The sequence below is a fragment of the Mastomys coucha genome, unplaced genomic scaffold (assembly GCF_008632895.1).
Source record: "Mastomys coucha isolate ucsf_1 unplaced genomic scaffold, UCSF_Mcou_1 pScaffold4, whole genome shotgun sequence".
NCBI classification, from domain to species: domain Eukaryota; kingdom Metazoa; phylum Chordata; class Mammalia; order Rodentia; family Muridae; genus Mastomys; species Mastomys coucha.
The window spans coordinates 20450982-20466864 of NW_022196910.1; the positions used below are offsets into that span (position 1 = coordinate 20450982).

General features: G+C 40.1%; 1 protein-coding gene across 8 annotated transcripts in view; it reads right to left on the minus strand.

Moving 5' to 3' along the window:
* The window catches only part of Cfap54 (cilia and flagella associated protein 54), a 302779-nt gene that overhangs the window by 114865 nt on the left and 172031 nt on the right, over nt 1-15883 (minus strand). For all 8 annotated transcript variants that reach the window (XR_004112709.1, XM_031349079.1, XM_031349081.1 and 5 more), the window contains 4 exons: nt 11840-11893; nt 9014-9218; nt 6914-6978; nt 3465-3634 (listed from right to left, as the gene is read on the minus strand). Coding sequence is in view for 7 of the 8 variants with exons in the window: in XM_031349079.1 (XP_031204939.1) it covers nt 3465-3634; nt 6914-6978; nt 9014-9218; nt 11840-11893 (494 nt within the window). In the remaining variant the exon portion in view is untranslated. The remainder of the gene's footprint in view (nt 1-3464; nt 3635-6913; nt 6979-9013; nt 9219-11839; nt 11894-15883) is intronic.

The window sequence follows — 15883 nt, forward strand, 5'->3', positions numbered from 1 at the left end:
ACAAACAAACAAACAAACTATAAAAAAATTAGTTTCTAGAGGTGAGGAGGACACAACATCTGTCCCAACACCTGGAATAACTGGCACCAGCAGGACCCAGGCACACAGGAACTCCTCCAGCCCAGTGGCTCAGGTTCTTTGAGGTCTGTCTGGGCTGGCGCCCTGAGCAGACCTTGGGTGCAAACTCCTCAGCCAGTCCCACAACACCCAGAGGAAGCTCCACTCCCAGGCGCTCTAGCAACCCCAGGATCACAGGATCCCAGAATCACAGGATCACAGAGACAGATTGAATCTGAGGAGTTCTGACACAACCAGGATCACAGGAAGGACAGGTTCCAGTCAGATTTAGCAAGGGCAGGTAGCACTAGAGATAACAAAATGGCAGGGAGCAAGCGTAAGAAAATAAACAACACAAACCAAGGTTACTTGGCATCATCAGAACCCAGTTCTCCCACCATAGCAAGTCCTGGACACACCATCACACTGGAAAAGCAAGATTCAGATCTAAAATCACTTCTCATAGTGATGATACAGGACTTTAAGAAATACATAAAAACTCCCTCAAAGAGACACAGGCAAACACAGGTGAACAGCTAGAAGCCCTTAAAGAGGAAACACAAAAATCCCCCTAAAGAACTATAGGAAAACACAATCAAACAGGTGAAGGAAATGAGCAAAACCATCCAGAGTCTAAAAATGGAAATAGAAACAATAAAGAAATCAGAAAGAGAGACAACCCTGGAGATACAAAACCTAGGAAAGAAATCAGGAGTCATAGAGATAGAAGAGAGAATCTCAGGAGCAGAAGACACCATAGAAAACATTGACACAACAGTCAAAGAAAATGCAAAAAGCTCCTAACCCAAAACATCCAGGAAATCCAGGATACAATGAGAGGACCAAACCTAAGGATAATAGGTATAGAAGAGAGTGAAGACTCCCAATGTAATGGGCCAGAAAATATCTTCAACAAAATTATAGAAGAAAACTTCTCTAACCTAAAGAAAGAGATGCCCATGAACATACAAGAAGCCTACAGAACTCCAAATAGACTGAACCAGAATTGAAATCCCTCCCGTCACATAATAATCAAAACACCAAATGCATTAAACAAAGAAAGAATTTTAAAAGCAGTAAGGGAAAAAGGTCAAGTAACATATAAAGGCAGGTCTATCAGAATTACACCAGACTTCTCACCAGAGACTATGAAAGCCAGAAGATCCTGGGTTGATGTCATACAGACCCTATGAGAACACAAATGCCAGCCCATGCTACTATACCCAGCAAAACTCTCAATTACCATAGATGGAGAAAACAAGATATTCCATGACAAAACAAAATTTACACAATAGCTTTCCTCAAATCCAGCCCTACAAAGGATTATAGATGGAAAACACTAACATAAGGAGAAAAACTAGAAGAAGCAAAAAAGTAAGCTTTCAACAAACCCACACAAACCTAATTCCACCTCTTTACAACAAAAACAACAGGAAGTAACAATTACTTTTTCTTAATATCTTAATATGAAAATTAATATTACCAACATATCCTAATCAATCGAAATCCGAAAATATGAGGAATTAGAAATTTGTTGACTGTCATCCAATGGTGTCTCTAATTTGGTAATTTTAGAAATAGGTCCAATATTGTACAATCCATATATACTTTCTGCTTGTTTGTACATGACAGTGTCTTGCTGTCTACCACATAATAGTCTTGAAATGTTTCTCCTATCTCAGCCTCTCTATTAGTAGTATTGTTTATTGCATGTTTTTACATAATACTATGGTTTTCATAACAGCTTAGACATTTCAAAAAAAGTATTTATACAGCCAAAAGAAACATAGACAATTATCTTGGGAGGTGGCTTGTAAGAGAACAACAAAGAGAGAGACTGAATGCTTTGCTTGAGTTTGTAACTATTGTAACTATTGTATCAAGTTTGAAGAAGAGGACTTTATAAGTTACTCTTTCTCTGAGATGAAAGCTTTTCCAAATTATCACAGCCAATGAACCAGATTCTTACCCTCACCTAATGTCTGTGCCACCCTCCAAGCAGAACCATTGTTCATTGGAACAGTTGGTGAATGACTTTATGGATAGACCATCTTAATACATATACCATTTCTTAAATGAATGTAACCTGTTCTCTGTGGGCTGAGAATAAAGACACTCAAGTCAAATAGCTTTGACCATAGCAGGAAGTCTGTATCCAAAAATCGTGCCTACAATTCATTCCTTGGTGCAACAGAACTGTCAACTCTCAGCTTAGCTAAGATGGAGGTAAAAACCTTTGGTGATGTGAGGGTCATTGAAGTACAGCCTTATTACAATGAAATCCAACGTCTAAAAATTGTTCTTATTTTGGGCTTGTACCACACTAAGAGCCAAGATTTTAAACTCTACTAAATATAAAACAAACAAACAAAAAGACTTTATATATTTATGTTCATTTAAGAAAATACTAGTAGTGATATATTATTTTGAAATATACAGTTAATATGTTCAGAGATACTTAAAATTTATATTGAGAAAAATGTATGTATTTTCAGTATTGCTGTAGACAAGCATCTACATAAGACTGTTAAATTGATTGTTGTTTTATATCAAACTTTTATAATACTCATTTTTATTGCTATATTTTATAAATTTTAAAGAATATGACAAAAAAAGTATTGTAGGTATTGAAGGGGGGATGTCTAGGAAGAGTTGGGGTAAAAAAGGGAAACAATAATTTGATTTAATTCTATGTACTTAAAATATGTTTTTAAATGTTAACAAATTCTGATAAATTGAAATCATATATCTTTTCTCATCATAATGCAATAAAACTTAAATCAATAAAAAAATTGAGTTTCTATCTTATAAAAAAATAAATCAATCAAAAGTTAAGCACTGTTAATTTGTTAATTTTATATATGATTTTAAAATCCTACCTAGGGTGCTTAATAAAGGAATCTCTTTGTAGAAAACTGATGTGTTCAATGTAAGATGAATTTTAAAACCTGTGAATAATTAAAATCGAGCACTCCAATGTGGACCTAGGACTTTCTGAAAATTCCATGAAATGTGAACCATCAACAAATGAGAATGAGTGCCTTTCCACCACCCCCAAATGACAGAGCATTGGGGCTTTCAGAATAGGTGGCCAGAAGAAGGAGGGCCTAGGAGCCAAGGGATGAACTGGTAAGGGTTGAGGGCATGAAGGAGGTGAGGGTTGAGGGGGAGGGGCGTAGGAGGATGAGGGAATGGAGAGGGATAGGGAAGTAAGGGGATACAGGGAGGAAAGGGGATGGGGAAGGAGATGGGGGAGGGGAAGGGAGAAGGGAGAGGGGGGAGGGGAGAGGGAGAAGGGAGGGAAAGGATAGGGAAGGGGAGGGGGAGGGAGGAGCTAAGGGGAGAGCAGAGGGAGTAGGAAATCTAGGAGAGGATGGGGAGTGCCCCTCCTCTTTCAGGGAACTTACCAGTATGCTGGCCTTAATCTCTGCAGGGCGATTGCTGCCAGCTGCAGCCTGGCCTCCACCATGATCTCCAGCTCCGCAACAGAGGACAGATAGAGGGGCTTGTGGCACTGGTGCTCTGTCTCAGACAAGAGGCAGTTGATCTTGTCCTCAGCCTCTATCAGTAAAATGGACTAAAGAAAGAATACCGCACAGTTGACACAAACTCTGAGATAGTCTCATTCTTGACAAATATTTGTGTGTGTGTGCGTGTGTGTGTTCAGAGCAGTAATAGCAGTTGGAAGACACAGGAGTCAGCACCCAAGCAATGGAGAAGAGGCACAGAAAGGAGATTGTGACATCAGGTGTGGACTGGACAATAGTGCTGTTGGATCTCTCTGTTCACGATGGTGCTGTACTGTTCTGTGGCGTCGCCATCGACATAAACGAGACAACACTCAAACATTGCCCTTTGGGGACAGTACAGACAGATGTGCCTGGGAGCCTCTTGTCACATGCTTATTAGAGGATCAGTACTTTACCTTGTTTTAGCATGTGTTTATACTCAAAGACATACTATTCTACACATGGTGCTTCATTAACTCTGAACTCACAGACAAAAGAACTATAGTTCATGACTGAATGAAATTTATGCAGTGTAACTATTTTCTCTGTAAGACACATCACAAGTGCTAGACACCATTTTCATATTCTGCATGAGGGACATTTTTAAAGAGCAAGAATCATTGACAACAGTAATACATGGGGGGTGGGGAGTACAGAACTAGTTGGGGATTAGTAATGCAAAAAATCTGAAGCCAAAACATTTAAGCACTGACACAGAGTTCCAAAGGCTTCAGATACTGAATCCTTTAACTGTTTGGATTAGGGATGTTCAAGCAGGGAAGTCTACACAAATATTATAACTCCCCACCCCTCCCAAGAATCTGAAGATTCTGGTAAGGGCCAGTCAACTTGTCCTGACATACCAAAGAAGTGTAGAAGTGCTAAAAGAAGTAAACCAAATGCCAACATAGAACTGCATTCAGCATGGTTGGCCCAGAGCACGCTGGGTGTAGTTATTTCAGATTCAAATTTCCTGTGATTAAATTTTCTTGACACCCTGAGCATGTCCACAAATGATCATAAAAGCTTGAGTGTGGAGAATGTGCTTTTTGAAGTTCCAAGTAAATGTTAACAAATGGGCAAATTAGCAGACGGAATCCATAATGAAGACAGACTGTATTCCAAGTTAAATTCTGATTACCAAATTGGGAATCTGGAGTTGATTAAACTTTATGATAGATAATTGAGAGTAAACAGAACTAATATGGCAGGAGACAGTTTTTCAAAGAATAGGTCTCATCACACACTTCCAACATAGGGCTGGATCTAAAAGCCTTCTCCCTGAAGACTTATTCTCACAGTATTGTAGAAGGTACCATATGCAAACTTCCAAAGGAGGAATGGAATCAGTAGCCCTGCCCAGCTGTCTATGAACCACAACAACCAGCATGATAGGATCACTCTAAGGGTACAGTAGTGGTACATATACCTTGGTAGTAACCAACAGCTCTTTAATTGAGCTTGATACAGGCTCAGCAACAGGGAAACCAAAGGTGGTACTGGAAACTACCTATCTAACAAACTACCCACGTCTAGTTAGTTCATGGATCTTGGAGGAGAACCTACAACTGCCATGCTACTAATCCAGATTAATAATCCTTAACTACATTCTAAATATTTGTCTATATGCCCAAAGATATAGCTCTCATTCCTTAGCAAGGAAATGTGCCTCAGTGATAGGCAGAGACCACTGCAGAAAACCACAACCCAATCAAAATGTAGAGCTGTGGAGCCACTTCCCAAATGAACTGCCGATAACACAATTCCTGTACTCAGAATCCAGGGTTCATGAAAAGGGACAAAAAGAATTTAATAAAATTCTTTTCTTAAAGAAAAGCAGAAAGGGTTCTATAAGGTTGTGTAAGACCCCAGTGAGTCTTGGCCTAAGTGCACTACCCCACAGACCACAGCTGGACGACAGACGGCTGCAAAAGCATGAGGTTTATTGATTAAACACGTGGGGTTGCTCTTCCTCGCAGGGAGAGACAACCCCAAACTTAAAACGTACACATCTTTAATACCTTGCAGAGGGCAGACCTTAGCAACAGGGATAGCTGGTTTACTCTGATTGGTGGAACATAGGACAAAGGATTTCTGCAGGCATTAGTTGGCTTGCTCAGGGGCCGGTTCTTGGCTTAGTCAGCCAGCTTCCCTATGTAGCTCTGCACCTGACCTTGAAAAGTCCCCGGGAAGTGGCTGAGTAACTAGGTGGTAAGGGAATTGCTGGCAGCAAGGTTAGGGTGACAGTTTGTGGTCTTTTTCGAAATTCACCACAGAGAGAGGTTGGGGAGTTATCCTGACAATTTCTAATCTTGTTTTCATAGTCCTTAACGTCTTACCTTAATGTCTTTGTGACCACCAGTTATTTTTGTTTTGGCTGGTCTTAGCCTGGTCATTCTGACTTAACATCCTGACCATCAGAACTTTGTTCTCACAATTTTGAAACTCTGTTTCTACATAACCAGAACTTAAACAAGCAGATGTTTTCACATCTCTATGACTTTGTTTCCCAGAGCTTTATTCTTACATTTCCAGGCAGTTAGGTTTTAGCTTTATTACTTCCGTTGTATCTCCTAAAACTATCAGAGATGCCACATGCATGAAATCTCATCCTTGTGGCAGTCTAAATAAGAGCTGAAGAAGGATCACATTATTAGGCATGCTACTGGAAAGGAGAAAGCTCATGAGGCTTCATCTCTATACAAACAACTACAGGCAACCAAGGGATGCTGAGAATGGGAGGCATAGTCTTCCTCAAGGAGGAGCATACCAACTGGGTGTCCAGTACCAAAGACGAGCTCTGAAAACTTGGCATACAAGTAACATTACCCAGACTGATCAGGTTGTATTTAGGTACTTAGGATTATATATTTATACACAGATGTGTGTAACAACAGTTAAAAAAAATAAACGAGACCATGAACATGGAAGACATGAAGGAGGACATTATGTATAAGAGGGTTTGGAAGGAAAAGAGGAAAAGGGAGAAGCGGTGTAATTATATTATAGTCTCATATAATAAAAAAAGAAAGAAAGAAATAGATCTCTAAAATTTTGTGTGTACACAAGTAATTTACTGTAATGGTTAAAAGTGTGGACCCTTTAAATTAAAAAAAAATAGATTCAATTCTCAGATCTATATTTTGCTATTTGAATGACATTAGTAAACTTCATATATTATCTAAACCTTAGGTCTTTTATGAAACACAGTGTAGTAAAAAATTATTAATACCTATATCATAGTGGTGGGAGAATTAAAACAGCCTGCAAAGTGCCTGCTGGGTGGTGAGCATTTTGATGAACTATTTACCAGGATTTGAAGAAAAAAAAGAAACCTTCAGACTTACCTTGATGATGTTAAGCGTATATTCATCTCTGAATCTCAAAAACTGACCCTGACTGTTTTCATTATCTTTTGGATAAAAAAATATAAAGATGAGAAAATTTTTAGACATATCAAGGATCAATGGTTAGTTTAAAGAGTGCCTACAATTACTCAAATGGATCCCTCATAGGACACATAAATAAATTTAAATACAGAAAGTCAACAATGAACATTTTAAATGTATGTGTATATTAAACCTTCCCTAAATATACCTTAGAAAGCTAATGCTGATGGTTGCAACCAATCAGAAAACTGAAAATATCCTTTACATGCTGAATGGTGTTACTTAGATGAATAATTTCCGATATAAAATTGTGGTTCTTTCCCTGATCTTTCATAAGTTTCTAATACTTCAAACAAGCAAACAAATTGGTTCTACTGCTATGTAGAGGCCCTTGCTGTAATAGCAGGGAGGGGACCATCTGGAACAGCAAGTCTAGTCAAAGTAATGTCATTGAATATCTCGCTCAAGTTCTTGATCACCTAGAGTCTGCCCTTATCCTAAAGAAGGATTTAGACAGAAGTCTTTGCCTGTGTCAGCCAACCAGCTGGGCAGGCATAAATCACCTGACTGCACATCGCTGCAGAAACATTATCTACCTATAAATCGGATAAATGGAAAGATTGATTTTAGAATCATGTGGGACTTGGCACTATCTTCCTCTTTTCTTCCAATCCCAACCTCCTGGCTACTATCTAAAAAAACGTGAGACACTGGACTTAGGGGTCAGCTGAGCAAAGAGGTTGGAGTTAGGATTTTACCCCCCTAGGAGGGAAAAAAAGAGATCAAAGAGATACACTTCTGGCATAAGAATGCAAAGAGCTCTTAGATCCTACTCCACAGGGAAATTGTTTTTTAAATGTCTATAGTCTCTGGGAAAACTTCCTAAGGCATATAGCAAATGCTCAAATCAACTTAACAATTACAACAAATTCAGGTCCCGGGGAGTTACCTTGGCTTCCAAGGAACACCACCCATGGTTGAAACCTGATCTCCATACTCAAACGCACACATGTGTACCCACACACATGCATGCACACACATACACACTCACACACACACAATACAAAGCTAAAGCTATCATACTCCTTGATTTTAAAATATATTAAACATCTATAACATACAAAATAGTATGATATTATCACCTACTCCCCCCACCCATTTGTATACCCATAAACATGTTAATATTCATATGCATAACATGAATAACATGTATACCACACACACTGTCAATTCAAAAAACCAGATACAAATAAAACCTTCAGTTAAATATCATATGGAATTGTAAATAAAATGCTTTTTAAGGTAAAATCTAGTATATTTAAAAAACACAAATCCTTGATAGCTCCCAAGACCCACTCCGTGGTGTCCACCATGGAATAGACATTGTCATATGGGTCTGGATCACTGTAGTATGGCTCTTTGGAGATAGTACGAATCTCAACAGGAGACTGCTTCTCATAGAATGCTCATGGCACAGAAAAGTAAACAGTGAGTCAAGGCAAAGCAGTTTTCCTGCAATGGCTTCAATGAAACCTTTTAAGAGGTTCATTTATTTTTATTATGCTTGTGTGTCTATATGTGTACTTTGTGTGTTCAAGGACCTACAGAATCCGGATGGCATCAGAACCCCCAAGCTTGAATTATAAGTGATTGAGAGCTACCCAGTGTGGGTGCTGGGAACCAAACCTGGGTCATCTACAAGAGCACCAAGTGCTTCTAGCTGCTAGACCATCTCTCCAGTCCTGGATTTTGTTTTTATATAAAAAATTCAAGATGCAAAAAGTGCATTTTGTTTTCCTATAAGAAATGTAAGATGCCAAAAATATGAGCATTCTATAAAACAATGGCAAGCTCTATTTTGCATATTCATCATGTTTCTATGAATACATATTATGGATAGATGAATATGCACATGCTTGTACCATGACATAAGCATTTATGTGCCATAGGACCGCAGAGGGGAATATACACTCATGAATATTGATTTGGATTCTTGGGAGTGGAGTGGCTTGTGGTTGAGGAAACCGGGATAAAGCAGAAATAAAAATAAAAGCTCACCTTTTAGGCTTTGGGGATTGGGCTTGCTCTTGTCAACAACTGGGTAGTACATTATTTTTGGTGAAGGATCAGGGATACAGTTTATCGTCGCAGCCAAACTTATGAAGAAGTGTGACTTGACAAAATTAAATTTATTTAAGAGATGCTGGTAGCCAAGACTAACCAGAATGTGGGGCAAGCCTTTGTTTATTAACTCTTCAAGTGCCTACAAGTAAGATGGGAAAGGGGATCAATTAGTTAAATATCTGCTCGCACGTTACTTTCAGTCCCATGCACGTTACTTTCACTCCCGTTTCGTATTCCTGATTTGGTGGCGGATCAAGTATCAGACATGATAGTTCTGTAAGAGTAAGGACCATCCCAGCTCCTTGATGCTGCACCCTGCCTGAAGTGGAAACTTTTACTTTCTTTAGAAGGTTAGTTATGCCAGATGATATTTTCCTGGGGCACACAGGTGAAAGGATATCTTGCTAAAGTGAACATCTGAAAGACTATTTTCCTGAAGCAGACCAAACTTTTGTTCAAGGCTCTCCAATGGGTCCCCGTGGTACTCAGATTAGCGCCTGTGTTATAATGTCCCTACAAGATACTTCTCAGTTTGACCTCTCTGTTTGTACTCCCCCACCATCCACACAGCTCTCACCGCACTCGTCAGGGTAGCAATCACCAATCCAAGCAAGTCTGGCAGAAGACCTATGTACTTATTCCCTGTTTCTAGATTATTCTTTTTTGAAGATGCATGAGTTCCATCTATATTTGAGTGAAGATGAGCTTGCTCAGCCCATCTGACATTACTACCCTTAATTACTACAATGCTTCCAATCTGCTTTACACACCCATTGCTGAGACTTTCAACCTTCCATGTGAGTCACTTCTCTGAGGTTATGACATTTCTTATCATTAGTCCTGCCTAGTAAAGTGTAAGTTCTGTAAGGACTTTGGTGTTGACCTGTAAGGCTGAGTGGCTGTGCTTGATGGCCACAGAACAGTGCCTTGGATGCAGCAGACTCTTAATAACTTTTGAACTGATATAAGAAAAAAATGCTGGGTGCTGGGGCTAGCTATTCTAGAAAAGAGATAAACCACTTGCTTTACATAAACAAATAAACAAAAATTCATCATTTGGGAGAGACTGAAGCAACGGAGGCAGGGGTGGGCAGGTTAGCCAGTTTGATTCCCCCTCCCCTGCCCTGTTTTTCTTCTCTTAATCTATTCAATGGGTTGAAAGCTGTGCGTATGGAAGAGCAGATGGGAACATCCGGTGGGCCAGAGGTGCAGACCAACAATGGCACCAGGAAAATTATTGGTCCTCCCTATATTCTTCTCCCAGAGAAGAAGCTACGGACCGGCTGGGCTGGTGAGGCGAGAGAGGACATTTTTCCTCTCTTCCCTCCTCAGCAAACTGATTTAATGAGCCTTGACAATTACACACAAACACTTGAGGATCAAAGGAAGATTAATTAGTAATGCTATTTAACGCTCCTTTCTCTCCCTCTATGCAGCAAATACAAAGTGTAATCTGAAGAGTCTTGAGCAGGCCAACACTACTGTTTTAATTAATTAGCTAATAGAAATGGGGCTCCCATTATTCTGTCAGTCTCTTTTCAAGTAAAGAGAAATGATCAGACAGACATTCTTTTCAGACCCAACACTGCTCCATAAGGAACATATTTTTATGATGGCCTGGCATTTGTGACTGGCAAGAGGGACATAGTCCTAAATTCCCTGGGGTTATGCAACACCTAAGCGCGGATATGAATTTTGATCTTTCTAATACCAGTCCTCTCATTTCAGGCAGCTTGCTTGTGAGTTAAGATAAAATTTTAGGGGAAAATATTCAATGATATGAAGCACAATTAAAAGTGGACTTTATGAAACAAAATGCAAAGTAGTGGAAAAGTAGTAAGATTGTGTTTAATAAAAAAGACGACCTGTGCTTTATCAAAGTTAAGGGAAACAAAAACAGAGCAGTTACGAGGAAAATGGCCTTCAAGTTACCATGTATATGTATATGTACATGTATATGTACATAGGTATACAGATACCCGTGTATTAGCTACTTTGGATACTATGACAAAATGCCTGAAAAAGCAACTTCAGAAAGAAAGGATTTATTTTACCCCACCACAGGGAAACCACACAGCAGGGACATGAGGTGTCCAGTCTCATTGCATCCAGTCAGAAGGCAGAGAGCTGAATGCTGTTGTTCAGTTTGCTTTCCCATTGTTTAAACAAAGCCAGTACTACATGGGCAACATTGTCAAGCTCCAATGCCTGCCCAGCATGTTGGCTGCTCCCTTGGCCCCAGCTGCAGAGGACAGTATGTGCCTTGTAGGCTCATCCTGAGGACACACTGTCCTGGGTGGTTGGTGTGAAGCTGGGAGACCCTTGGAAGCACTCTCAGTTGGGTTCTCTCCCTCTGAGTGGACCTCTGCTTGGTAGGGCCTTGCCCTTGAGCATCCCTTCATTGCGCTAAGCTCTTTAACAATGAAGCTGCTTTCTCTACAGCAATCGTATGAGCAACTTTAGATGCTCCTGTTGCATTCTGTGGCAAACTGTACATTATTCACATCTTTCTGCTCCATTTACTGCCCCTGTCTCTGCAAATCTAAGTAAAAGAAAAGAAAGAAGAGGATTGGGAATCCAGGGTTATTCTTGGCAACACAGTGAGTTTAGGGCAATCTGGGTTGCATGAGACCTTGTCAGCAAGAGGAAGCAGGGAAGAGAAAAAGAATGAGTACATATAGAACAGGCTTTCAAAATCAAATATTGTACTTGCCAGACAGGCTTGACTTGGAATAATTCCACATTAAATATTGTTATTACCTGCATGTTGTCTTTACTGGTGAGAGGTTTTCCAGAATCGAACGATTGAGTTATCTGTCAAAAATACAAAATATTAGTAGCAGAGCCCATATTTATTTGAGAATTCTTTTAAATGAAATTATTAATGCATCTTAGAACCACTTAAGCACCATTTTGTTGTCAAAGTAATATGCAATCTAGCCAGAAATATTAATATAAAAACACTAGAAATTATGTATGTCAACTTCTTTTACATAGTAAATGTTATGTCTTTCCTGTCTTTTTTTTAATAATTTTTTTAATTATGTACTAATTTATATTCCATTTTCACTAACAATTATCTAGTTTTATTCCTACAAAATTAAGTTACTTACAAACCTCAGTCTAGAAGATGCCAATGAAGGTAGTATTTTGTGTTACCTACTGAGGCCATTCCCCATAGTTACATTATCAACCATCCTTAGGTGAAATAGTATTAATGGATATTTTATCTACATTTTGATCACTGCCACTGGATTGAACCTTAGAAGTTCTGGGTCAGAAGACAAGAATGTCCGGAGGAAACGAAAAGGCTCAACTTCTGCTCCCACCCACGACATGTGACTGTACCCCGCCCCAGGGGTCATATAACACTCTCACTTTTAAAACCCTGTTGGTTTGAGGTGAAATTGAATTGCTATTTAGAATGACTGTTTGCGGTTCCCTTCCTTTTTGCATGTGAATCTCAGATTCATGCTTGGCTCCAATTGTACTGACTCAAGGGAAACATTTGTTACCACTGGAAATTGTAGTATCATAGACCAGAATGTGTGTCTTTTCAGCCTGACAATCCTTTTGAAAATATACCTGAGCCAAAACTGATCACCAGGAAGTATCCAACAGCTTCCAGGGATAGACAAGCCACTTATGTACAGACAGTGTCCTTGCTCAAGACCCTGTATCTTCATGAGATCCGAGCAACTCAGTGCACCAATGTCCTGCCCGATCCCTCTGAAGGCTAGGGACCCAGGGGAGTGTTTATTCCCACTAAAGCTCTTGGGCTGTTTCCCTCCTGCTGCTTCCGGGTGGTCATCTTACTCGGCATCCATTCTGCAATCTCCTCCCCAATACACTGCTCACTCCCAAACCCTTATCTTTAGATTCCCACACCAAAATGTCGAGCATAACTTCTATTGCCAGTCAGCACTGGGGCAGTGGAATTCCCCCTTTGAAGGAGTTCTTTATTATCTGTGAGACACTGAAAAACTAGAGACTCAGTGAAGGAACTCTTTCCTGATGTAAATGAAGTGAATGCATAGCCGGACTTTTACATTTAGGGATAAGATGGGAATCTTGCTACAGATGCTACTGTAAAGTAGAGAATTTTTAAAAGCGTTCTGAAGAGCTGGGCAGTAGGTCTGTAAGTTTTCTTCAGCTCCTTCCTTTGCAAGGGAAACTAAATTCATTAAACTCTTCTTTAAATAACTGGCCTGCAGCCTAATAACATTGGCACCCATTTTAATTATAAACCCTGAAAGCATTTCCTCTTTTAATTACACTTTTAAATTCCCAGTTTGATGGTAGAAAGCTGCAAATTAAGTCTGAGAATACAGAATTTGAAGTCAGCATCCACTGGGAGATGATTTACCTACACATTTATCTTATGAAAGTTACTGGCTAAAAATGAAATTTGGGGTGTTCATATAAAAAATTAAAAAATGGTTTCTTTTGTTGTTGTTGTTGTTGTCATTGTTTGTTTTCTTGTTTTCTTGAAGATAATGGCCATCAAAAACTCTTGTTTTTCAATCCATTCATGTGGTCTCGCTAGCTTATCTTTCTGGACTATATGTGCAGATCACCCTAAATTCATCTTTTCGACTTCTGTTTTTATCTGCCTTGGTTCCCAGATTATTTCAAGTCAATGGCAACTAATCCTATGTCTTAGGTGCAATTTTAGTTACTATTACTGTGATGAAACACCATGACCACAAGCAACTTGGAAAGGAAAAGATTTATTTGGCTTACCATTCCACATCAGTATTCACCATCAAAGGAAGTCAGGACAGGAACTCAAACAGGGCAGAAACCTAGAGGCAGGAGCTGATGCACAGGCCATGGAACAGTGCTGCTTACTGGCTTGATCATTGTGGCTTGACCAGCCTGCTTTCTTATAGAACCCAGGACTGCCAACCCAACTGGCCTAGGCCCTCCCACGTCAATTACCAAGAAAATGTTCCACAGGTGGGGCTTCCTCTTTTCCAAGGACTCTAGCTTGTGTCAAGTTGACATAAAACTAGCCAGCATATCCTATTATTTTAAATTTCCCTGTTAATTCTCCCAACTTCATATATGCCATCCCAACTGGTCCTCTGAATTCCAGATGTTGCTACTCTGCACTATGGATGCTACACTATCACCTTGCTGTCTATGGATCTCGTGCGTAACTTGTTCAACTCCTCCTTCACAGTATATGAAAACTACCTGCCAACTGCTCAGCCTGTACACTCTATAGTCATCCTTCACTTTGGCTCTTACATTCCACCTCCAAACATCATTGTCTAATGCTGCTGGCTCTCCCTTCACAATCTATCCAGAAGCAGACCCACTGTTCTCACCCTTCCCCCACTATCACCTCAGTCATCACTGTGTCTCAGTCACATTATGGCTTCCTAGACCTCCCCTCCTCCCTTCCTTCCTTCCTTCCTTCCCTCCTCCTCCTCCTTCCAACAGCCTCACAAGTCTTCTCAAATAATAGCTCACAAGCATCTTCCCCATGGTCTTTTGTCTTACCGTGATTTGTGCCTGGAATGTTGTTTTACCCCGCCCTGGGAACTCTGACTGGTTCCTGCCCTTCACAAGTTGCTAATGAGAAAAGCCTTGCAAAACCACCTGAACAACAAAAGGGCAGCCCACTGCCCTTCTCACCTCTGTAGAACTATGTTCACATCACATCACCCCGTCACAGAGATACGTGCCTGGTGTTTATGGTCTGCCCCCTCACTAGAAAGCAAGCTCCAAGAGAGCAATAGCTCCAGGCAGATTTTCACTGCTCCTTCTCCACGCATAGGACAGTTGCCTGTACTCAGAAAGCACTCAAGATACAGTCTGCACCTTTCAAACTATAACTTTAATAACAAAAGATGGACTGTTTATAATAAGAAATTATTGTTGACTGGAGGCAAGCAAGAAAAAAGCACTAATTTAATGCAGATAAGAAGATAAATTCATTTATACCACAGAAAGGAGAGAATGTACTTCTCTCCTGATGGGTAGTGTGCTGGCTAGCTTTATGCCGACTTGACACAAGCTAGAGTCATCACAGAGAAGGGAGCCTCAGCTGAGAAAATGCCTTCATAAGACTGGACTGTGGACAAATCTGTAGGGTATTTTATTAGTTACTGATTGAAGGAGGAGGGCCCAGACCCTGTGGGTGATGCTATTCCTGGGCTGGTGAACCTGGGTTCTACTAAGAAAGCAGGCTGACCAAGCCATGAGGAGCAAGCCAGTAAGCAGCACCCCTCCATGGCCTCTACATCAACTCCTGCCTCCAGGTTCCTGCCCTGCTTGAGTTCCTTTTATGACTTCCTTCAGTGATGGACTACAATGTGGAAATGTAAGCCAAATGAACCCTTTCCTCCCCAAGTCTTGGGTTTTTTTGTTGTTGTTGTTGTTCTTATAGTGTTTTACCGCAGCAATGGTAACACTAACTAGGATAATCAGGCAAGTCATAGACAGTTAGGCAGATAAACATACACATTTACACCACATATACCATATAATGTATATATAGATATATAATTCATGTATGTATACATATATACGAATATATTGATATTGTTTAATGAAAATTCCTATTAGGATGTCCTATACATGACTTCACAGTCTCAAAAAGCCCAGTTAGACTCAAGCTTGCCTAGAACAAACCTTAATCCTGCTTGTAGTTGCTGAGTACTGGAATCATAGGCATGCACGACCACACTCAGTTTTTATTTTGTCATTTTGTAAAACTCCAGCGTAGGAGATTGGACCTAGGGATTTGTGCATCTTGGGTGATCAATGGAATTACGTCTGCAGCCTGTATTCACC